A 26,275-nucleotide genomic window follows, 5' to 3' on the forward strand; every position below is an offset into this window, starting at 1 on the left:
TGGTGTGTGTATATAGAGATGCAAGTGATGATTAGTGACAAAGTCCCAATGTGTGTAATCAGTAGTCAGGTGTCTGTGAAAGTGACAATGTGTCTGCGCACTGTTTATAGATATTGGAGCAGTCTAGGAGTTGGAGTTCCTCGCCAATTCTGACGTAGACATAACACAGTGCACATGACCTGATCTGTACACAATAATAGACTGTACTGCTTTGAATGCCTGCTGTTCTCTAAAGAGTGAATATAAAACTTTAAACTAATTTATTTATTTATTTATTTATTTATTTTTACCTTTGTTGACTGCCTGGACCACCTTGACCTGAAATACACAAATTGCCACTGCCCACCACACATGCTGTTAACCAGTCAAAAGCTTTTGTTTATGTTTATGGATATGTATTAGTAAAATAACTAACAAACATGAATCATACAGAAGGACTGTAGCAGCAACATGTAGCAGCAACGTGTGCAAAGAATGAAGCAATGGTAGAGAAAAATTCAAGTCAAGTTTTCAAGGTAATTTTCTTTGCATGTGACTGATACACAAACACGCCCTAAAAAATGAGTCCTACCTGCAGTGCCTGTGAACTCCTGCCACTGTCTCGATAATAAAGCACTCTCCTTCGTTCAGACAGAAGGCCAACTCTTGGCTGTCTTGACAAGGTTTGAAGAACTCAGAGCGGACGGTTGGAGTTGTAGGTGCAACTTCATGAAAAAGAACAGGGTGAGAAAGAAAATAATAAAATTAAATTTAGCTATAAAATCCATTCAATCCATTTCCATACTTTCAATTTCCAATGAGAAAAATACGTTCTCTGCTACGGCATTAAATATGTTAGTGATCACATTTTCAAGCACAATGAATTTCATAATAAATCCTCTGCTTTTAATTTAGCCATTGAGTAAACAAGATTGTCCAACATTTACTATACAGTGGCAGGGTTAATAATATAGTGCCACAGACAATAGACCAGACGGTGAACACTTAATGAGAAACAACTATCTGTTGGTAGTTAAATACACACATTCACCGGATGACAGTATTCAAGTGGCATACAGCATGGCATATGCTATGAGGAAACAATATATTGGCTGCTTATTATCATATAATTAGTATAATACATGGTAGGCTAAGCTCAATTCCCCAGGCTTAAATCACAATGAATCACTATAGCACGCAGAGCAAAACTGGCAAAAATGGTTATTGTGTCTCCCTTTTGCATGTGCTAATAGTATGCATTGATCCAGCTGCGATTGCCTTATTGTAGAGTGCTAGCCTTATGTACCCTTAGCAATGCCTGCTTATGTTTACACAGCTGTGCAGCTGTCCAGATCAGCTGAATGATATGCACACTGTATCCATGAACACACACACACACACACACACACACACACAAATTAGATACATATCTATCAACAAATGCCATAATACACAAAAAACATGGCAGCACAGTACCATGACAGTGGAGTTTTAGTATTACTGCCAGCAGCCTGGATCAGTTATCACAATGTGACCAGGGCCGGCTAGTTTGAATTGGCTAGTAGGCCTGTCTTTAAAGATAAAAGACAATATCAATATAAGCTTCTATTTTTAGCATCTACATCAGATGCTGTTAACAATTGTCATAAGGCACCACCATCAGACATATGTATAATACAAATAATGGTATGAAGAAGCAAAACTGGGCATGATTTCTTTCTAGCCCAGACTGTAGATTCCTGCAGCCTATCAGTGACAGTCATGTCAGGCGATTACACAGAGTGGAACACTCCCTGATATTTTTCAGTCTGTGTTGGTATAATGAATACAAACAAGGTGGATTATTTACCCTATCATCCTTTCTTCCCCCCAAATCTATTTGGATGTAGACACTAAAACTAGATAATTTTTTAAAATATATTTTTGTGGGGACCAAATGTCCCCACAAGAATAGGAATATCTGAGAGTTTGGCTGTGCCCCACCAGAAAAATGGCTTTTTTGTATTTAAAAACTAAAAGAACCAAAGGGGAGATTTTAGCTCCCATCTAAAATCATGACCAGCTGCCACTGCATGTGTCAAAGGGAGAAAAATCTGTAGCCCAAAAAGGGCAGCCTGTTGCAGTGTTGTGGTCAAATCAATCTGTTGTTCTCTTTGATTGATGAACCTCAGGTCAGAAGATTAGCTGCTTCAAGCCACTAATGGATCAGAATGATGCTAAGATGAGAACAGAAGCACACAGGGATACAGAGGCTACTGTCCTATAGGATTTTTATGCAAATTATGACCAGCAGTGATGCCCATGTACCAAAAATAGTCCCATGAAGTTTTATGTACATAATTCACCAGCACCATTCTTGTCATCTAGCTCACCATAAACATTCTGAGGGTTATAGCACGATATAAATCATCTGGAAAGTATTGATCAGTAGTCTACTGCTTCAAATGTTTCACTGTAAAAGCAGAAAATTGTAACTCTTCTAAGATTATTATTGTCATTTTTATCCTCTAGAGTGCTCTTTAAAACTAGGCCAGAATACTACCACTGACAAGGCTGCTGATCAGCAATCAGCTGTGTTTACTGTGTGACCCAGGGCCCCTCATAGACCAGATATTTCACCACTACAGATTTGATTAAGATGCTCATAAAAAGGGACCATCTGCAGGCTAAGAGAGCAGAAACATGCAATAATCATCACCGAGCACCAAATTAAAATTACGAACCATCAATAATAATTGCATCAATATGGGTGCTCTTGAGGGACTGGGGGAGGTGTTTAATGAATTAATGAACACTGTAATCGATGCTCAGGGATTCTGAGAAGCTATTAGCAATCAGCAACCTTTTATGTCTGAACACTGATAAGTTTATTTCTTTTCTTGATTGATTTTGCACATCAGCACAAACTAATAGTCATACTCTTCACATAGTTTCCAGCTGTCAAAGCTAGTGATTTTTTTAAACCTTGAGTACATTTTTTTATAACGTTCACAGTAATCGCAGGACTACAATTTGCCCATATAGCATGGAAGGTGGCTTTCATTAATTTGATGTCAGCCTCAAACAGTTCACTCAACACTCAAACCAGGAACAGTATTACATTACTTTGTAATGTGCTATGATTATTAATACATTTAGATATATTGAATTTTTACAAAAACAGTAGAACTGTTATTTTGTTCTTATATACCACATCCATAGTTTCCACCCTGTTGTTAAGAGAAAATGATTTAAAAAATGAATTAGCTCTGACTATATATATATATATATATATATATATATATATATATATATATATATATATATATATATAGGCTAGTCAAGGCTTGTGTTCACTCACCAATTATGTAAAGAATAAAACACAATGAAAATAATCCACAATGAGATGGCCTAATACCACCCTGAAGTGTATTATTTTCCTATAAGTGTACTCCCAAAAGACTTATATCTCCCAAAGTGTTTAATTCCTTATATGCCACAGTGATTTGCCAATGATTGCACATTTTAATTGATCAATAAATGACACTTAATGCTTTTTAACCATTTATAGTTACATTTAATGTTGTGGAAGTTAGTTTCCTCACCAGCCTCTTTTTTCTATATCTTGAAGTTAATAGGGCATTAGAAGTTATTACTATAGCTATTAACGTACTTTATTAGATTTTGTGAGAAATATTAACGGTTTGTTTTTTTATACACATTTATAGATTTACAAAGCAAATTTCTGAATGAGTGTGTTTTGAGAATATTAACTAAACCAACCAAGAAAAATAATAAATTAAATCAGATCTCTTGAGGACCTCTCTAAAGCACAGCAGCCTCTACTTCTATAGACAAATTATTCAAAATAAACTAGGCTGAAAGTAAGCTGAGCAGAAACTGAAATTTTGTGGTCCCGACCCCTACCATCTGTAAAATGAAGTCTGCAGGATTTAAAATATTTTCTGTGTTTACCACTCAGTGTAATGCTGTGACCTTCCGCTAATGTTGCTCAGTAATGTGTAAAAACAGCTTCAGTAATTGCTCAGGTGCTGATGGGATAATTGCTCAGTCTCTACTCAGTGACAGAATTATCCCTGTAGTTATTCCCTTAATAATTTATTCATCCTGGTCACTTTAAAAGTAGTCCAAAAGGCAATTTAGTAAAGCAGTCAGTGTCATGTGATTCCCCTGTAGAATACTATAATATAGCCTAGGAGTTAAAAATGAAACCATATTCTATGTGGAAACCCAGAAATATGATATGACTTACACTACATTGAGTGATATATAGATAGAGTGAATTAATATTCTATATACAGTACTGTGCAATAGTCTTTGCACATGCAAAGAAATGCTGTAGAGCAAAGATGCCTTCAAAAGCAATTAAATGTGTCTATATTATAAAATACTATAAAGAGCAGTCAACAGTAATAAATGAAACAAAGCTGTTATTTGGTGTGATGACCATTTGCTTACCCCCCCCCCCCCCCCCCCCCCCCCCTGAAAAAAACAAAAAGAACCCAAAAAAAACAATAGTAGTCTCAGGTACAATTTGTGCAGTTTTATAAGGAAATTAGCTGTAAGTGTTATTAAGCATCTTGCAGAACCAGCCACAGTTCTTCTGGAGACTTTTACTTTCGCACTTCTTATTTTTGCAGCAAAATCCATCAGCCTTCATTGTGTTTTTTGTCTGAAAAGTGTTTTTTTTTTTACCTAATATGCTGCTTTCTTTATGGACATACAAACATTTTTCTGTAACATTTAATTTTGTTCTGGAAAACTAATGTTTAGAAATCTAAAATTATTTTGTAATGACTCAATAATGTAGAAGTCAAAAAAAAAAAATCAATAACAAAGTTTGTTAGGGTGCCTAAGACTTTTGCACAGTACTGTTTATGCAAGGGAACACATGAGAAAAGCATGAAAAAAAACAGATTTCATCCCTGCATACAGATAAAGCAGATTAATTTGCACCAGATCCATTCTAAATACAAGCAAATTTTCTTGTTTCAATAGGATATTCAATATAACACAATGTTAATTGTAATAGAGCAGCACTGGAAACTATGAACATACTGTATATTTAGGAATTGGCACAGCTATAAGATTTATTCAGCAATAGAGTATACTATTTAGATAAAAAAAAAATGCATTAAATAAAATAATTGCGTGCATTATGAATCTGTTTGGAAATAAATGCACACAGTCACTCAATCAGCACAGAAACTGGGATGTTCATTTACATTTGTAGCAGTTTTCTGAATGCCCTGCCTGTAATCACCCTGCTCATTAGTGTGCTCAGGCTGTGGCTGATCTCTGGGGAAAGTTCTCTCACACTGTTTACAGCCAAGCCCATCAAACAGACTGCTGAGGATACTGTCTTTACCCATCATCCACCACTCTCCACAGCCCTTCTGCTTCCCCCACCACCCACCCCATAGAGTACTGAGACGTGTGAGGTTGGGGTTCTTTGTGCGAGAAATCCATGTCTGATGGAAACTATTTTGTAAGGTAATGCTCATTCTTTTAATGAGCAAAATGTGCATCAGTTAGTAATTTGGAAAGTGCTCACACACATGCACACACATGCACACACATGCACACACATGCACACACACACACATATATATATATATATATATATATATATATATATATATATATATTCGGTATATTTTCTCTGTAATCATACAGTTCCTTTTCCTTATAGCCAAATCTCTGACTTATAGGTAGTGTTTCCAGGCCTGAGAGGTCATAAGAAGGATTGGCTTTGTCAACACCTTCCCCTTAACTCCATCACGCTCATCACGACATCCTCTGTCAGAGACAAATGGAGGTTAGTGAGGGGGCAGATGCTTAAAAGAGAGTGTGCTTCTTGCCAGCAGGGTGGTGGGCTGTGAGGATTTGGTGGCATTGACAGCTTGGAATAGCTGTAGACACAAACATCTGTCACACAGTCACAGCCCACCTTGTCCTTCACCAATCAGATGGACAGGCCCCTAAGGGCAGTCTCCTGAAACATCTTCTGAGACATGCCTGCAATCTAAACACACACCACATGACACCCATTTCCATCAGTCTCTAGTAGGCTATTGACCTGGCAATGTAAAGAAAATCTTCTCAGACCAAAAACAGGCCACCTTCTTATGCTATGGTGTCGGAATATAAAAGTTTAATTCTCAAATCTCATTGGTCAGTTGGTGCTAATGACTTTTTTTATATAACAAAAGCTCTGATAGTACTGCTGGGTGTAATTTAAATCTCAGGGTTATATTAAATGTGCATGTTCTAATACAGTATTGTTTCTATAGTAACAACTTATTTACACCAACTTGGATGCTCTACAAAATATTAGAATAATAACAAATGGATTAAAATATCAAGATGAATGTTGTTGCTTTTTTTTCATATAACAATTTTGTTTTATTCCTTACACATAGACAGAATAGTGTTATATTGTTAATCTGTTAACCCCAAGCCAAGCTAAAGGGTTTTTACTTACAGTACTGTGCAAAAGTCTTAGGCACCCTATTTTTTTTAGCACAAACTTTGTTATAGATTTTTATTTTATGACATCTACATTATCAAGTCAGTACAAAATTAAATTTTACAGAAAAAATGTTTGTATATTAGCAGCATAGTAGTCTGCATAGTAGTCTGCTGGTAGCAGCATATTATGTAAGAGACCACTTTTCAGACAAAAAACATAATGAAGGTTGCTGAGTTTTGCTCCAGAAGAACTGTGGCTAGTTCGGCAAGATGCTCAATAAAACTTACGGCTAATTTCCTTATAAAACTGCACAAATTGTACCTGAGACTACTACGAATTTTTTATTTATTTTTTTTTTAAAGCAAATGGTCATCACAGCAAATATTTGTTTCATTTATTACTGTTTACTGCTCTTTATAGTATTTTTGTAGAAATATTTAATTAAATTATTTTTGAAGGCATCTTTGCGCTACAGCATTTCTTTGCATTTACAGTACAGTAAATCTACAGACAGGTGACAAATTAAAGGAAATAATGTGTCTATTATGCTGTTGGAGGCATTTTGCTGGCAGGATTTGGTCCACTTGTCCACTTAGAGTGAAGCGTCACTGCAAATCAATAAAACGTTATTCTGACTGATCACCTTTATCCTATGATGAATCAGGGCTCTCTTTCCCCATCCACAGGGCACAAGGACTCAATGAATGGTGTATGAAAATGTTGTAAGTCATATGCTATAGCCTTCACTGTCATCAGAGCACACCCTAATTTAACACTTATAGGAGATTTTGGAGCAACATGTTAGAAAGCACTCTCCACCACCATCAAAACACCATTTGAAAGAATATCTTTTGGAAAAATGGTGTTCATCCCTCCAGTTCTGTTGAAGAGACTTGTAGAATCTATCTATTGAAGCTGTTCTGTGCTTGTGATAGTCCAACACATTAGTAAGACACTTCAGCTTCTGATGGTTCAAATGACAGCACACATGACGATGCTGAAATCACATCATTTCAAACCATATAAAAAGGACTGCTGGACAGGTGCAACCACTTATTGGATAATTTGAGTTTTTAAGTAAACAGTGATTTTAAGAGCTGTGCTAGCATTAAATTCATCAATATGCACCTTTTGGACTGGCCTTGAAAGAGATGTAAAGTGCTCTTACAGAGTGGGATGTTGAGAGCAGTGCATTTAGTAATTGAGGAAATGATGTTCATGAAGAGAATAGAGTGCTCCTCTCGCTTCCTCCTTGCTAACATCACTAAAGTTCATGATAATCTAAAATAAGCATCTACAGACAAATTTTCACTTTGTGTTTTCTTTCAAATCTTAAAAAAGACAGATATATGTAATATAGAATACCACTTAGCAAAAAAAATAAAGTAATGCAATATTTGTTTTAAAAAATTACATTGTACAATTATATATTGGGATTTAAATTTTAACTTAAGATATCAAGTTCCACATAAAATGATTGTAATACTATGATTACACAAGCTATCTTGAAGACTTGAAGAATTCAGAATTAAGCTATATTGGTTATTTAATTAAAATAACAGGCTAGCTGTCAAACTACTTATCTAGACTAGCATTACATAGCATTTCCTACTTTTATTTCTGGTTTAAAATTGTTGCACTAAAATTATTTATTTTATCAAAATTACAATGACCAAATAATGGAAATTAGGAAAAATTAGCCAGCCAAAGTTCATTTGCTGCTTCAGGTTAATGTTACAGCAAAGTTAATGATACTGTCTGTTTTAATGTTTTTGTTGTTGTTGTTGTTGTTGTTGTTGTTGTTTTTTTTTTTTTTTTTTTACAATGTGTACTGTCACAGCTATACAGTATGGTCCATTGATACATTATAAACTGCTAGCACTGTAAATATTTTCCCTGAATACTGGGCGGGCTGCAGCATCTTATTGTAAAATACATTTTAAGTATTATTCTGGTTTGGACACAGAATTGTATTCAGTGTAGCTAAACTGGAAAGTACAGAGGGAAGAGAATTGGATACCCATGTAAGGAAAATGTCAGTATGCCCTCCAGTGCAAATTAAAGAACTCATTTGTCACACAAATGCCAGAAAACAGAGCCATTACTGAATAGAACCAGGGAGTATGAGATGGAAAGTAAGACACGTTACCTTTTTGAGAAAAGGTAAATTGAATCCTCTCAGCAGTCTGAAATGACTCCTCTACAGATGATGACAACTCTGCATGGACAAAGTGTGCCTGTATAACCTGAAGTGACCTTTAGGACAAAGTCTAGCACTCCAGTGGATTTAAAAACAATTTAATCTATTTTATGCTAGCCCAGGGGCATGCAATCGAAACATAAGTTCACGATCGATTAAGCACAGAAAAGATCTTAGTGGCTTGCCATCATCAAATGGCTTTAATTAAGCAACATGTCTGGTAAGCCTTCTTTGGTTGTAAAAAAAAAAAAAAAAAAAAAAAAAAAAAAAAATCATATTCTTTTTTAACTCTACAATGGTATCCTAAAATGGCTTGACTATGCAATCCCGGCTAGGTAACACATTCTAATATCATTACAAGACATATCAAGCTGTGAAGCTGTAAATGCTGTCCTTACCAATTACAGGCAATATAACCAATGTTAGCAATTCTAACACCAGAGTCAGACACCGTAGAAGTCCATCTATTACATTCAATTCCACAGGCTCCACCAAAATGTCTCTTCAAACTTCTTCTAGCCAAAGAGAAGAGTATAGAGGTGATTCTGAGTACTCTAACTGATGCTTTCTTGACTCCTGTAACCTACATCCTTCAGCCTGTGACAAAAAAATCTTAAAAGGTACACAGGTGCCTTATACAGAGAAAGGTATAGGTACTGTAGGTACTGTTTGTAGGAAATATATATTTATGTGTATTTATTAACATTTAATATCATTTTAAAATGAAAGTAAATTTTTCACAAAAGTAATTAAAAAACATGCAAACTCAATAAAATTCCAATGTGAAGGTAAATAGAATCTTGTTTTGGTTTAAATATCAGTGATAAATGTGAAATGTACAGATGATTTAAATTACATTCATTTGATTTATGCAAGAAAGTGCTGGAGGGGGGGTGGGGGAAGCAAAATGGCAAAGAGTTGTATAAGCTTTACAGCTGGGCAAAGATGTAGAAAGAGCTTTGGAACAATGAAAATGACATGCACTATTAATCAACCATATCTTCACCCACTGTTAGCTTATTTTTCACTTCTTACACTTGTCTGCACATAAAAAAAGGCACAAACAAATCCATATATATATAGAACATACAACTGTAACTTTGTTACTATCAGGTTATAATGAGATTACCTCCAGGTTTGGGGTTCTGATTTTTTGTTTTGTTTTTAAACTTGTCAAGTGTTTTGAAACTTGTCTTGTTTCTGTTTTTGTTTTTTTGTGTGTGTCTAATCTCCTATAGACAACGAATTTAGCATAAAAAATTATGTTAAATGTTTTTGCTTTTCAAAAATCTATAATATATGCCCAGCTTAATGTGTCTCCAGCACTGTCAAGCTACAATGATGTTTATGCTACTGGTCCCTCTTGCTTGTTCCTATTTCTTTCTTTATTCTTTCATTTGATTTTTTTGTAGTGCAAGCCGGTTAAACCGGAACTTTTGGTCCAACCCCAGACTTCTGCCATTGCTTCTGTAAAATATATCCATACTGCCACTGTAATCCCAGGCTTACCGCCTAGTCGTTGTTTCCTGTTTATTTATAGTCTTGTATGGGCTGCCTGTGCATGTACAAAATAACTGACAAGCAGCAAGGACTGTTTTCTTACAATGTTCCCTATTTGTGTTATATAAGAAATTTGCTTACAGCATCTTTAAATCACATGACATTTAAAAAAAAATTTTTTTATCTAGTCATGCTCAGTAAAAGTTTGGAGATTAGCTCAAGGAACAGGTTTTTAAAGAATGAGAAGACTGGACGTGTGTACAATGTTTGTACATGTATACGCAACTTATACATGTATATGTAATGACTAAAAATGTGCCTTTACCTTCATTATCTTCTGAGGTTGTGTCAATAGTTCTAAGTGGCTTTATAATGTGTTGTATAAAGAAAAACAAAAAGTCAATTTATATTTAATGATGTTTGGCTGCTTTTGAAGAAAACGCAAGTGAGGTGCATCACTAAAATGAGCTTCAAAGCATTTTCTAATGCACCATATTGATTTGAAGAGAAATGCAGTGCTAATACAAGAGACGTATACAGAATAAAGCTCTCTGAATGGGTCCAACAAAGACATTAATTGATATTTTGGCACACATTATCCTCACAGTAAAGCTGATCAAAAATGTACCACGAGAGTTTCCAATTACACATCACTGTGTTTTTATGACATCTTCCTGCAAATGCCAAGCAAACCAGGAGCCTTTAGCCTTCCCAAGTTCCCTGATGGTCTGCAGATTTGGCCAGTTTTTCATCATTTGATCTGCTCAAATTGCAGAGCCTCCCACACTCTTGAAACACATTCGATTGATTCATACCATGATTAAAGAGAGATTAAAGAAGAAGCATAATGCATTTCTCCCCATAAAGCATAAATAATATAAATGCACACATTGATATTTTAGCTATTTGATTCATGTTATTTATTGTGTGCATAGCTGTGTAACAGAGTAACACAGACAAGTTTATATTCACTTCTGAAGAGATACACACTTGAACTAGACCATTCAATACAGTAAATATATGACAAGAGTAACCTTGGCTAAGAGTAAAAGTTTACAAGGGCAGAGGGGGCCTCCTTTAGCTCTGTGCCCTCTGCCTCTCCTCCTCACTCAATTTTTGCCCCGAAGAGGAGACCCAGCTCGTTCAGGCTCACTGAAAGCATGGCTATATTTAACGTCCAATGAAATATTTATCCACTGGCTGATACACGGGAGAAAGAGGATGTGCAGAGCCAGCACAAACATGGGGAATGAGCCAGAGACAGAGAGAAAGCCAGAAAATGAGTGAAAGTGAGAACATGGAAGGGGTTCAAATCATGTGAAAACAGAACGCTTACATGAGTACATTTGCAAAAATGTTGCATATTGACATGTTTGCACAAATGTTTACTCTGTTGTTTTATTCACCCATTTTTTTTCTTTCCGTGCTTGTTCCAAATGCAAAATGGTAAACATGATCATTAATTCACAAGACAAATAAAAGAGGAACATGATTTTAAATTCAGATTCATCTTTTAAGAACAGACTTCAGACGCTTTCCTCAGCACCTAAATTAATCACACCTTTTTAAAGTCACTCTCAATCCCTTTAAACAGATGAAATCCCATTTCAGAGGTGTAATGTATGTTCTGCTTAAACACATATAATACAGCTATTTATAAGTTGTATGGTTACACTCAATGAATTATGCACTATGTGCACTTGCTGTAGCTGATAGTAGGCAGGTCTCTAGAAGGAGGTTTGGAAAGGCTTGGAAGCAAACTAGTGAGCTTGTGAAACTCATATGGAAACATAACACACCAGCACGTCAGTGTGTATCAAGTTTAGAGGTGATATGGTTATTTATTTTCCTACTGGATCCTTTCTGTTTTTTTCTCTCTCTTAAGATTGGCCTAACCTGTAAGTTTTTTTTTCTCCTTTTCTGGAAAATATCCAGCAGTGGCATGGCGGCACAGTGGGTAGCATTGCTGCTTCATTGCACCAGGGTCTCTGGTTTAATCGTGAGCTTAGGTTACTGTGTGTGGAGTTTCACACGTCCTCCCTGTGTTTGTGTGGGTTTCCTCACACTATCCAAGTACATGCAGTTAGGTATGATTGTGTGTGTGTGTGTGTGTGTGTGTGTGTGTGTGTGTGTGTGTGTGTGTGTATGTGTGTGTGTGAATGGTCCCCTGTGTTGGACTATTGTCCCATCTAGGATGAATTGTCTTGCCTTGTGCTCAGTATTACCAGTACCCTGATGTGGAAGAAACAGTTACTGAAGATGAATGAATAAAATAACCCATGGGTAGAAATGGCAGCTCTGTCAGCATGATGTGTGAATTCTGACTCTGATAGTTTTACATTAGATGAGTGAATTAACGTTAGCCTAATTTAAACCACCACAACCCAGACCAGGCATTTAGTAAGGATGCTAAAAAGTTTATGTTAATGAACATTGTTTATCCCATGTCATACTTGTCCTTCATGCTTGAGCCTGCATTGTATAAAAGTAAAAGCCTCATTCTACTACACCTTTTTTGTTGTTGTGTCCCACGATCCCTGTCACTGTCTAGCCTACAGGTTGCTTTAAAAATAAATGAATAGTGCACTTCCTTTTCATATCTATTTGGATCTGTTTATCAGTTCAATACGAAAAATGTATTTGTTTAGATCTCTAGTATGCATTTATATGTCCAGGTCCCTGTGTTTTTATGTGAAAGAACAATATAATGTAGTGCTATAAATTAGTAGCTCTGGATGAAGTATTCTTTCAGTGCATATGGACACAGCTTTGGGCATCTGTATGCCAATCACTCTGCCTCGCTAAGACTCACTTGGCATTGCTCCGAGCATAAGGCTCAAAGCTAACTACACTAAGGACATACATTAGGACCCACTGACACATTCCAGTAGTCTGACCCAAAAATGACACTGTGAATGACACTGAATTTTTATCTATCGTTTTCTGCTGCTTTCATGAATCGCTTCAAAATGCAGACTACTGAAGAAGAAATGTGAGGAATGACTTTTACTTTTCCTTCAGACAGCCAAGATCAATTGCAGACTCCTACTCTGAGAGACTACTGTCCTTCCTGTGAGGAGAAATATGTGGATGTGCACGGTATCTAATCTTCTTGTCAATATGCACCACTCTGCTTCGCTTCACACACTGACTTTATTCAAACAAACATTAGGTACACAAGATCCTTGGAACTCCAGCAAACAGGATTACAAGCCTGTGTCTGAGATTCTCCTCTCACAGGCACATCAGAACCAATCATCCCGACACACTCAGAACAAGTGGGTCACGCTACATCCCTCCTGGAGTGGCTGTTACAGCCTCCGGGTCCTGGCACCTCTAAAGCTCAATGTGTGTGATCATGTTTAACCTTAGTGCCCTGCTAAGTGCCATGGTCATGCCTGCTTAGTGTGCATACTAGTACCAATAACATACTCGGAAAGAGAGTGGGAGAACTGATCATAGCAGAGAAGGACAGGAAGCATAATGCAGAGCTGCAGATTTTCTCTCTATGTCTGTCTCTTTCTGCCTGATATTTTCATTACTAAGCAGGCCTGTGATTTACAAGGCAAGTTATTAGAACAGAAAACCTAAGTGTGCATATATACTACTACACATGTTCTCTGTCTCTCTCTCCCTTTCTCAAATGCCAAACATGCAATGTCATGTAATATCAGAGAAGGAACTCTGGACTACAGTTCCCAGCAGACACTGCACCTCACTGCATCACGGCCCGGTCACATGACCACCTGCAACTGAATCACATCCATGTTAACAAGCACTTATGTGTATATTAGCCACAGTTTGCACTGTACTCCTTGTCTTGTGTTTGTCTTTCTTTACCGTTATCTCTGTTGCTGTGTTTAGGGTCTTTGTTTTATGTTTATTCCTAGCCGTAATGTTTTTTGCCACTAGTTCTAAGTTCCTGTTTTGTGTTTGGTTGTGTTTATATTAAAAGTTTCACTTATATTATGCACTTACATCTGTCTCAAAATCAACACATACACATAAAAGAATCAATAAGCATATACTAAAAACTCAGCAGGATATTTTAGATTTCAAATATTAAATTATAAAGATGCATTTGCAGGAACTATTTGTACATAAGCGCTTCACTCTACATAAGTGCATGCTGTAATCAGTTCCACCAGAGAGTGAATGACAGTCTCATTTCATGGTGTTATGTGCATTATTATGCACTGGCAAATACCTTTTTTCTTCTTCTTTTTAATTTATTTATTTATTTATTTACTTACTTACTTACTTATTTACATATTTATATGCTTGCCACTTATGTAGCATAAAAGAGCACATGCATTTTCTAAAGTAACAACCAAGAGATTTTTAGAAATACAAAATGCTCTTGCAATATTCCAAAAGTCTGGTTGATCAAAATGGTGCCAATGTATAGTCTACATATTGGTTGTTCTCTAATGCAGGCACAGAAATAAAGTCAGGGCCACATTTGTAAAGCAACCTAATAGACAAATTTCTATTTCACACCCAGTTATTACCTATTTGAATTCAAACCTGTTAGGCTCAGAAAACAAGTGTTAACATCCAAAATGCTCAGATACAGGGCAGTCTCCAAGATCTAGAGAACACCATAGCACCTAGCAGAAAATATTTATGGAACAAATTTGTAATATCCAGAACCTCCATTCTCTGAAAACAAGATTCTTCAAATGTTCCCCAGAGGGTTCTTTATGTAGTTAATGGTTATTAGATTTCTATACGTAGAACCCTGTCTGATTGTAGGGTCCTTAAGGGTTCTAGATTTGAGTGTTGAGTGTATACCTGCCTATTTGTCCGACCATACCAGTAGAAGTACATATAAGTGCATACACTGATGTCCTGTCAGCACTATGTCATACATGTAACTTGCACCTTAGGTCCAGGAGAAACATTTTTTCATCTCACTGTGTACTACACATTGTATATGGCTGTGATGACAATAAAGATCTACTTGACTTGACTATAAAATAAAGTTATATAAAGACAAGTTAAAGACAGTAAAAGGCAGCTATAGAGACAGGTCATGCTGTTATTGGCAACCATGATGCAATTATTTGCTAAAAGCTTTAATAGCCTGAAATCCAGCACCCGCTCCACTGTGGCACAGAACTTCATCTCTCTGCATCATTCTTCACAAAGATATCATCTGTGCAATAATGTGCTAATTTTTACTGTATCGTTGCACAGTTACTGTACACTGTTCTTAAAATTTTGCACATATATACCTATTCGTGTACATATGCATTATTATTTTATACTGATTCTCCAATATGTGTCCTTCTTAGCATATATTATTTAACATATTTATTTCAGTTAGGTTTACTCCTTTATCCATTTCTATTTTTATTTTTTGTTTGTTTGTTTGTTTGTAAGCAATTTGTTTAACACGTTACACGTGCAATCAGCAACACAAATTACTTAACATACCTGGCAAATAAAATTTGGTTTCTTGCTAATCCTGCAGAATTTTACTCATTAATAAAACACACATGAAAGGACTCTACAGTTTATATCATGTCACATAGACATTATTTCACAGCTGGATGGTTTTTGGTTGGATTGAGAACATTGGCTACATTACTTTAAACTCACTTCACTATAATGTATCTTATTAAATTATGAGCTTTTTTTGGTGAAACACTTCTTTAATTGGTTTTTTAATACTGCAGCGCATTCATTTGTGTAATTTATATCCGTTCGGTATGCATAAATTACAAAAGTTCTAAAAATACATTATAAAAACTCTCCTTAAAAGCCCTTCATTAGACTGCTAATAATGCTAGGGACACATCATTGTATATATGAAACTGAAAATTAAGGATAATAAACTTAAGGATGCTTTTAACAATTTTTCATATGTGACATTACCACATTAAACAGTAGAATATAACATATTCTAGGATTATTCAAGACTGTGCCCCAAACTGCATACTACACACTAAATAGTGTGTGTAAAGAGTAAAATCACAATTAATGAGAGAAACATCACACTCTCTCAATGCCAACAAGAGTTTGCGTTTTAGATAACAAGCCAATATTAGCTAGCTTGCTTGTTCTGGACGCTGCACTTTGTTTGTTATGCATCACCTAAATCAAGCCGGTGCTTGCTAGCTAGCTAACTAAAACACAAAACACACCTAGCTACAAGTGAAGAACAAAATGCACATGCATGGTGTGTATATGATTATTTGTGCATTCTCCTCTGTGCATTTTCTTATGTGCTTTATGATCTCTGGCCTGTTTTTTACCTAGCTTGCTAATATTAGCTGTCATTAACATTAGTAGCATGTTTCCCCAATACATCTGACCCAAGTGACTACAACTGTGACTACTACAGGCCTGCAAGAGTGACTCACAGTATTTTTTTTTTATCTCTCCTGATTCAATATTGCATATTATTTTATTTTTAAGAACAGAAACAATAACATACTGAAACAAAAGCACACAACAGCTTTTAAATTCAACAATAAAATTATTATTTAAATTAATGTTTGAATAGTAAGAATGGTTTTTGTATTGATTTTCTCCAATGTTATAATACAATATTTATTAGTAATAAGATTTATTCTTATTTAAATTTATCCTCTTGCTTTGGGGATAGAGAATGACTGGTGGTAGTTTGAATGAAGTTGATGAACCTTGGCAATGAGAAAGATCTGAATGGAAATATCAGCCTAATACAAGTTGATGACTAATTCCACTGAGGCTGTTTTGGCTAGTGAGCCTACTGATTCATGACATGTAGTAGGTGGCACTCGAGCTATCCAGGTTTCTGACCAAGCCAACCATGCTGTGTATTACTGCACATAGTACATCTTACATAAAACTAGGGTAAAGAAGTAAAAACTAGGCTATGAGTTTTTTGCTTTTGCAATATTGGTCCAATTTGGCTGTCAGTGTGTGACTGAGCAGGAGTTTCAGCCTCTTCACAGACTGTGTCGAGCAATTTAAATGTCTGGGACACAGCCAGTTTAAAATTTAAGTATGGGTGTTACTTATTTTTTTTCTATCCAGTACAAAACATTTCATTTTCAGTTTTTTTTTACTGCTTATGTGTTTGCATGTATATATACTAGGTGCTCTCTTTAAATAGAAAATTAAGAATCCAGTATTGTAAGCACAAAAAAGGAAGCAGAGACATTGTCTGCTCCAGAACTATAGTTACAAACCAGGTTTGTTTACCACTCATGGCATCTGCATCACATTTGTTATGTGTGGCATATGAAACATCAGTCATTTTAAATAGACAGTTAAGTCTCTTAAATCTAAAATGGGGCAAAAAAAAAAAAACAGTCAGTATTTATAGTCAGTCAGTATAGCCAGTTGGCTTGGGTCTTGAATCGATGTATGAACTTTTGGAAGAATAAAAATTACAGACAGAATCGTGAGGTTGTGGTGACTATAAAGAATGTATAAAAATTCTGAAATACTATGTCTATATAATATATACAATTATGCCTAAAAGTGAATACATGCAACTTGGAAGCTGTTAGCTAGTATGCTTTATTTATATCAAAGCATCTGGTATATAATACAAAGGCTATTGGATTTTGTATCCTACATCTATTTTTAAATAAATAAGTGAATAAATAAATGTTCAAAAATAAACTGGTTTTAGGATTTTGCTTGCTAGGGAACTGTAATTCTTCTGTAATGAAAATGTAAGTAAAAAGAGTGTTTTTCTCTGAGGCATATTGCTATTTCCATAAAATCATGCTTTGCAAAACAGCTTTTCAAACCTTTGGCTTGCTGGGTAACAAACAAGTATATAGAGGTGTGACTGAGTATTTGTGCTTCATTGCATAAGCTGCAGCCAGAAATGACAAACTCTCACTTTTTTCCAATATGTCTGATACCTTTTCGTTCTATGTGATGTAACCACGGGGGCCGTAAGAACTAACATAGTGATCTGAACTCATTTCTATGATAATACAATGTCTGCTCACTTTCTGAAACTCAGGTGTGATAATGCCCCGTTTACGGCTCAGTGGGACTCCTGCAGTTTTAAACTTACAAACTCAATATTGTGATGCTTTGCCTCCAATTTTGCTTTTCACTGCATGATAACATGTTTGATGTCATATCCATGGTGATCTCTCATTTACTGTCGGAGGTCTCAAAACTTCTGTGAGTTAACGAGTTGTCATGAGACAACTGACAATTCTGAAGTTGCATATATGATACAAAGATGCATATATGATACAAAAATATGCCTTTATTTAAAGTAAAGACATTGACACTGAACAGCTTAAAACAATTTAAAACAATTCAATTTAATTTAATGAAGAAAAAAAAACTAGGCCAGCACTAGGGATATCACGATACCAAAAATCTAGTAGTCGGTACCGATACCACCAAAAGTACACGATACTCGATACCAAAGTCGATACCACAGTGTGGTATAAAAATAAAAAACTAAAATAAAACTCTCCTGGGGGATATCCTCCTCCGCCTGATACTGGCGGGGGGGGGGGGGGGATTTTAGTTATCAAACACTGTCTGATAATGAGTGGACGTGCACTCCTAAACGCACGCGCGCGCACACACATGCATGCACACAAACGCGTGTGCACGCACACACACACCTTATACTCTGAATGCAAGCATTAGTTTAAATTCACTGATATTGTGGCAGACCAAAAAGATTTATTAAAAGCATGAACATTTGAATAGTTATTAGTGACATTAGGCTACATTTAGCTGACAGGACACGGGCTGAATGACGATGCATGGTGGCCCATTAGGAGGTAGTTTATAACACTGCAATGTGTTAGCATCGTTAACAAATAACTGGCTATCGCAAACATTACATGGAGCATAACGTTAGCTCGTTTCACAGCCACGATGCCAGCTGCCTCAAACAAACATAATATAGGACCGTCTTTCAGGTGCTTCGCCAAATTCCAGATGTTTCCTCGCTTTGTTTGAAATGAACAATAGCATCGGTTGCACACCAGAAACCGATACTAGCTTTCCTCTCTCTTCCTCTCAACGAGTCGGGGCGGAGCTAAACTTAAAGCTAAGCTAATCTTGTGTAATTTTTCCCGTGTGCTTTTAGGCATTCCTCTTCTTCTTCACCACTTGTGGACCGACTAAAACACTTGCGCGTATTTGCTGCCCCCATCAGGTCCGGAAGAATCGCAACCTCGCTACTTTTGTTACAATCGGTACCAATGGAAATGCAGAAAAACAAGTACCGTCACGTTTTAATGTTGATGTTGGTACCGACTTGGTACCGAAGTATCGGTTCTCGCGACATCCCTAGCCAGCACTAGAGAATTTTTATGAGACATGTTAATAGCTGAAATGATATAATCAGGACATTGCAGCACAGTTTTTACTCAGCAGCTGGCTCAATTGGAAGGTTGTACATTCAAATCCTGGGATTTGCCAATATTGGGGAGCAAAGCCATATATCTTAGCAATATGCATGGTTTAGATTCTACTTGGAAGTTGTATTAATATGTTCAAATATGTTCAAAATGAAATCTGAATTGTATAAAATTGTTTAACTGACCCAACTGAGGCATGAAGCCAAATAATTAGGAGTGTAACAATTTTAATGTGCCTTGACCCTGACTATACATCTAAATCATATTTTTAGATCATCTCCATAATCTAAATGGAAGTGTTTCAACATGGCAAACTAAAAGATAGTGCCCAGAACATATAGAACATAATATTAGTGAAAAACTGAATTTTACAATGATAAACTGCATAAATAACAGGTTTTCCCAAAACAAATCATGTACCTTAATAGCATTCTAATAACAGTATCATTGGTATGATCCATGAACTATACAAGTACAGTTTGCTGTGGCTCAGGTGGCAGAGCGGGTTGTCTGTTAATCGTAGGGCTGGCGGTTAAATTCCCGGCCCACATGACTCCATATGCTGATAAGCTAGCGTCTTGCATGGCAGCTCTGCTACCATTGGTGTATGAGCATGTGTGTGAATGAGAACCAGTGTAAAGCGCTTTGGAACCAATAAGGTTAAAAAAGCGTGATACAAGTGCAGACCATTTACCATACAAATGCTGTTTTCCAATTACATTTTTCCTCTTCCATCTGCTGTTGTCAGTGATTGCCTGAGTCACAGCTGATCATTGAAGGTGGGCCTGCAGCGGTTGGAATTTTTTTAGATGGCTCATTCATTTTCGTTTACTTGTAAACAAAGCTCTCTTAGATTACTGTGCAGTCAAGCCTAACCTTTTCATTAACCACGTTTGACTCTAGAAAGGCAGAAGTCCACTTGAACTCAAAGTCTATATTTACAATTGAGTCATGGCTTCCATTTTGAGTTTTACAACTGGCATGCTTGAAAGCTTCAGTACATTTTATTCTTGTGTTGGTTAAAACAGAGAGCTATTATTCATTTAGTGTACAACTTAATATTCTTCTCTTCTATATCAGAGAATGAGAAGTGATAATCATTGAATGGAACATAGCTCTTCGTTTTTCATTTTCCCCGACACACACTGATTCTCTTTTTTATTTTTCTCTCACACACACAAACACTCATCTCATTCTCTCCTTCTGTCTTTATCTCACATACTGTACAGTCCCTTCCCTCTTTCCACTGTCTCTGTGCCTCTGTAGGCACCCACCCACAAAACACGTGCACACACACACACACACACACACACACACACACACACACACACACACACACACACACACACACTAAGGAGAGTGAATGAATGCTTTACTGCAGCTATTCTTTCACAGTTAAACTCACTGCAGTATCTCATCCTGCTCCTGCTTTAATTCCTGCCCCTGTCTGATAGGTTACGCTCTGCTGCTGCTGCTACTTCATATAATTAACCTGTCAATACTATCAGATGGAGCTGGGCATTCCTGTCCAATTTAATACCTAATCCAAATATATTCACAACTTCAACGACACACATCTGGATGTTTTAATTTCATAAACCTTGATCTCTTTCCAGGTCATTCCTCTTTCAGTCACGGTTGGCATATTTGCATAGAAACCAGATTTTAGGTCAAAAACTTGATTTTTACTTGTTGTTCATTAAACCTTCCATCCTATACAGTACCACAATGCTATTGAATTCTAATTGGTCACAATTTTCTGCCACCGGAGAGTCTTTAGGACAGAGGAGTTTGTGCTTTCCGGTTTCTATGTGTCATGTCAAGCTGGGTGTTTTTTTTTTTTTTTTGTATTATTAATTTCGAGAGACAGAAAAAAGAGAGGCTGGAAGGAATAAGCATTTATAGCTGCTATAACATAAGTCTGAACCACATGTTACACCCATTAATCATTGTAATTCCAATATATAGTGTTCATAAATTGGTTTCCAACTTTTCCCTTTATCTCAAGAGATTACAATGAGTCTTCTTGACATAATACATTCACAATGGGGCTCTTTCAGTTTGTGAAATATAGCTTTAAAATCGGTATGAAAATTGTGCATCAAAAGTTTATAAAAAGTATCAAACATGTACCATGTTTTTGACTTTCCACTCCTGACATTACGAAGGTATAATATTAAAGGCATGCCCTGTATTTATGCTTGAGTAGTGTTAAACATGTATTACCACAGGGTGGTTTAGTCACTAAACTGAAGTGACTTAGAAGTTCGCTCAGTCAGCTGTGAGCCTGATACATCAGCAATTTCATGAGCATAATGTTTCATCAAGATAATAATTAAAATGATGCTATTTAATAAAACAAGAAACCTGCACTAATGAACCATAGTCTACAGGGTTCATTTAGCATGTTTAACAAAAAACAGTGGTAGCTTAGTGATTAAGACACTGGAATACTGATCAGAAGGTGGCAAGTTTAAAATCCCAGCACTGCCACTGTTGCACAAGGCCCTCAACTGCTCAGTTGCATACACAGTATACGATAATGGTAAGATGCTCTGGATGAAGCTGTCACATGCCGTAAATGTAAAAAGGAAAGTCGACAAACTATGCAAGCTCACAAACTGAGCAGCTATGGGTAAAAGTTGATGCTTTTATTGTAGGTGATAGAGAGACTTATAGGAGGTGATAGTCATGGTCTCATCCTGTCTACTCTGTGTGGGAGACTACATAACAAACATTTGTTATCTAAGCACTTAGAAAAGTTTACAATCAATATTCATTAAATGTGTAGCTGCTAAATTAAAACCATACTACTGGTCCATCAAGCTCAAGAGGTGCTTCTACTGTTTACCTTAAACAGGCAACTCAACGGTCCACTAGACGTCCAGAACTTCTAAAGGGTGAGTTTAAGCAAAACAAAACAAAACAAAAAAAAAACACATTTTTTTTTTCAAATTATTGAAATTCGGGTGAATGTGATCCAGTTCCTAAAAATTAAAAAAAAAAAAAAATTCATAAAGGTTTAAAAAGTACACTGGGTTCTTCATAAATGTAAAATTGAAACTTGGAAATTACTGTGGTATAAGTGGACTATAACACAAATAATCAAGTACGTTGTGGCATCACACCATCCCATTCTTCATCTTCTATACTGTGATATCTAAAATGTGATATATTTCTACTGTATACTGTGATAATATAGATTGTAAACTCTCACACATAATACGATGTGTTTTCTAGTTTCAAGAGAAATGAGGAACGCAAGAATCACCCGAATGAACAACTTTGGGTGTTGAAAGATTCAGGAAAATTGCTAAAACTCTCAATATCATGTGTAATGAAGACATCACTAGAGTCAGATTTGCATGTGTACAAGTGTGAGTGTGAATGTCCATTCTGTTTGTGTGTGTGTGTGTGTGTGTGTGTGTGTGTGTGTGTGTGTGTGTGTGTGTGTGTGTGTGTGTGTGTGTGTTATGACTCTTGGATGAAGAAAGTGTTATTGTTACCATATGACTCTATGAATGTGCTAATTTATTTAAATATTATCTAAATATGTATTGCAAATTTTAGGCCCCCCTTTTGCTCAAAATTGTGGCATGTTGGCAATCTACATTTAAATAAGCATATTCTACCTTATCATAAATTTAGAATACAAAAAATAACATGGTATTAGCACAAAGATGAAAAATTTGCAGTGAGGTGTAAAACTCAAAATGGAGTCTGGGTCATAGTAATTTTAAAATGATGGAGCGGCTCACATATGAGAGGAAGACTAAATAATCCATTCAGTACAGGCCTGACTCCCAGTTTCTCAAATCACATTCATTACATGTGTATATTTACTTCTGTATAATCAGCCACCTAAAGGCCACGTTTACTTAAATATTACTGGGACAATACACATGAATTAGGACTGGTTGGGGCAAAATTACCTCGCTGTGCTGTGGTCCATATATGAGAGTGAGTATGGGATTGTGCTGCAGTCGTGCGGATTGTCACAGCCAAGCTTAGGAGTGACAGTCATCAGGGGAAATAACAAAACCCAGACGCATGTGGGACAGCTGACAGAGGAGGGAAATTAGTGAGTGAAAACAGAGCCAATGAGGCATGAAGGAGCCTCTCTTCTCTCTCTCTCTCAATCTATCTATCTATCTATTTCTCTCTATCTCACTTACCCTTGGAAAATGGAGTTCCTCTGCCCAGCTATACTAACCGGCGTAAGGCAACAAACCCCAAGAGAGTGAATGGATGGATGGATGGTGGTCTAATAGACAGGCATGGAAAATGGGAATGAACAAGAAACAGGTTTGTTTAGCAAGAATGTCAGAGGAAGCACCCCAGCATGCCCTCCAGGTTGTCAAAAAGATTCCAGACATTATGGCACGTGAGAACACATCTCACACAAAGACCTGCACACACACACACACACACACACACACACACACACACACACACACACACACACACACACACACAGAGAGAGAGAGTTCCATTTGAGTGCTGTTTGGTTATGACTATTTAGCTTCTGTAGGCACTCATCACTCATCACTGTGCTGCTGATTGTGTAGAAAGCTGTAAACATAAACACAGAACTGGAAGCACATGCTCTCCTCCCTCTTCTCATTATTACTCTTATGATTAGTTCAACCTTTGGGGCTGGTCAGGGAAATATGTGTTTAATTACATCCAGTGAGAATTCTATATCATTTCCCATTCTGCTAATTCCCTTGTCCAGGCGATTTCTGAGCCTCTTAATTTATCTACACACATGCACATAGATCTACTCACACACACATATACATGTACACTGTACTCTACCTCAAGGAAATATGTTTCATCGCCTCTAATGTAGGCAGCTCAATTCTTATATTGCACTTTACACTTTCAAGAGTGTGCCAACATGGCCATCTGTACTTCTGCCTGAATGACCAGAGATGGTATGAACGGACAACAGTTAGAGTCTGCTGAGATTGGAGAGATATTCTACTGAAAAGGCCAGAAGGTTTGGATCTGTTTGACAGCTAGAAAAGCAGACCGGTCACAGAACAGACAGAGAGAGAGAGAGAGAGAGAGAGAGAGAGAGAGAGAGAGAGAGAGAGAGAGAGAGAGAGAGAATCCTCTCTTTGCTTTATTACTGCTGTGTACATATGGTATATGTGTTGTTTGTGTGGATGGGCTTGTACTAAGTCCTACATTGATTTGACCAATTACTTCTCATTGCAAAGCCTGTGGCAGAAGCACCCAGAACAAGGTGAAAGCCACTTCTGCCATGACAGACATACTCCTCTAGACATACGAGACTGAATTTGGACCTTGAAGGCATTGGATGGGTCTGTGCCCAGAGCATGGGAGCTGACTGACATACTTTGATCTCACTATGTTGGAGAGGCGAATAAAGCAGAAGATGTACCCTGAAGTGACACAAATACACTTGTGTGTACAACTCAGCCTAATGCTCTTTTCAATTCAGGAATTTAGTCTAAATAACCCTTATAATGATCAACTTTTGTTTCCTATTGGGCTGCATCACACCATATCATAGTTAATAATTTTTTTCCATTCTGTTTTATTCCCTATGTATAACAGTGCTGGATTACTTATGGGGATGGATTACAGCTCATTGCACCAGTCTGGATTTGAGCTTTGCACTAAATGCTCACTGGATTTTCGGGACATTGCGCTGTAAGCTCATTTTTGTCCCCAAGTTGTAAATTTCTCTCAAGCAGAAGAAATGGCCTGCTATATTGACTGCCTGTGTAGCTTGGGATCTCAAAAAGTACCCTGCAACCGTTCTACCAATGAAATAGCGCTCTCTAAGGACAAGCAGGTGAAAATATTCTGTCCATTTGACCTGTCTTTCAAGTTACCCACACAACAAATATGGACAGTTTTAAAATATTGACGTGTTAATGTGTCATCTTTATGAGGATTGTTTTTATGAATTAACAGGAACTGCCTGTGACCTTTTGCAACCTTTTGCGACCTTTTTATCACGAATGTTCTGGCTCAGATTATGGGCAGACTGTAGGATAACTCATAAAGTTAGCAACTTATATTGACATCTTAGGACAGATAAAAAAAACCTCACAAACACAGCTCATTTCCTTTCTCACTCTCATAATCACTCATCAAATTTGCTTTCCATCCATGGGGAAAATTGAGGAGGTATGGTGCAAAAATGACTACCATTTGCTTTGTTCAAGCACTAACGATTGTCTTTTCCCAAATGTTGAAATTAGACTTAACAGGTAAGCCAGCCCCATTACTGGGACCTGCAATCATGTTGTCCCACTCAAATGTCAAGCTATGCTGTAAATAATGTCTGTAATATCTGTAATATTATAAAATATTGCATTCAAACTTCTTTAACACAGTTTTAACAGTTTTTAACTGTTTAACAGTCCTCTACAGTTCAATCCTGTAGCCTGTCTGAAATTTCTGATAAAATATTAACAGTACTATCAGTTTATACCATATCAAAGGACTATACTGTATAGCTCCTGCAACTCTGCTACATTGTAATACCACAGCAGCCCATACAGTATCATTAACTTTACTGTAAAACTCGGTTGCGTAATCTTTACCTGAAGCAGTGAATTCATTTTGTGTGTCTAATTTTCCATTCATCATTTCTCCCGTTATTTTTGTCATCCTACAGTTTCATATAAAAAGCAATTTTTATTTATTTATTTTTTTTTTTAAATATTATTATAATAATTACGTTAGCAAAGTGGGGTAATGCAGAGATAAAGCTAATAAATGCTAGGTAATGTTAGCCTA

The 26,275-nt window shown here is 36.6% G+C and overlaps 1 protein-coding gene across 1 annotated transcript in view; it reads right to left on the reverse strand.

Moving 5' to 3' along the window:
- Positions 1-26,275, reverse strand: part of nrg3b (neuregulin 3b) — a 163,653-nt gene that overhangs the window by 70,885 nt on the left and 66,493 nt on the right. Inside the window, exon 2 of the mRNA XM_017483692.3 lies at positions 572-704. Within this exon, the coding sequence (XP_017339181.1) occupies positions 572-704 (133 nt within the window). The remainder of the gene's footprint in view (positions 1-571; positions 705-26,275) is intronic.

This window comes from Ictalurus punctatus, chromosome 13 (genome assembly GCF_001660625.3).
Source record: "Ictalurus punctatus breed USDA103 chromosome 13, Coco_2.0, whole genome shotgun sequence".
NCBI lineage: Eukaryota > Metazoa > Chordata > Actinopteri > Siluriformes > Ictaluridae > Ictalurus > Ictalurus punctatus.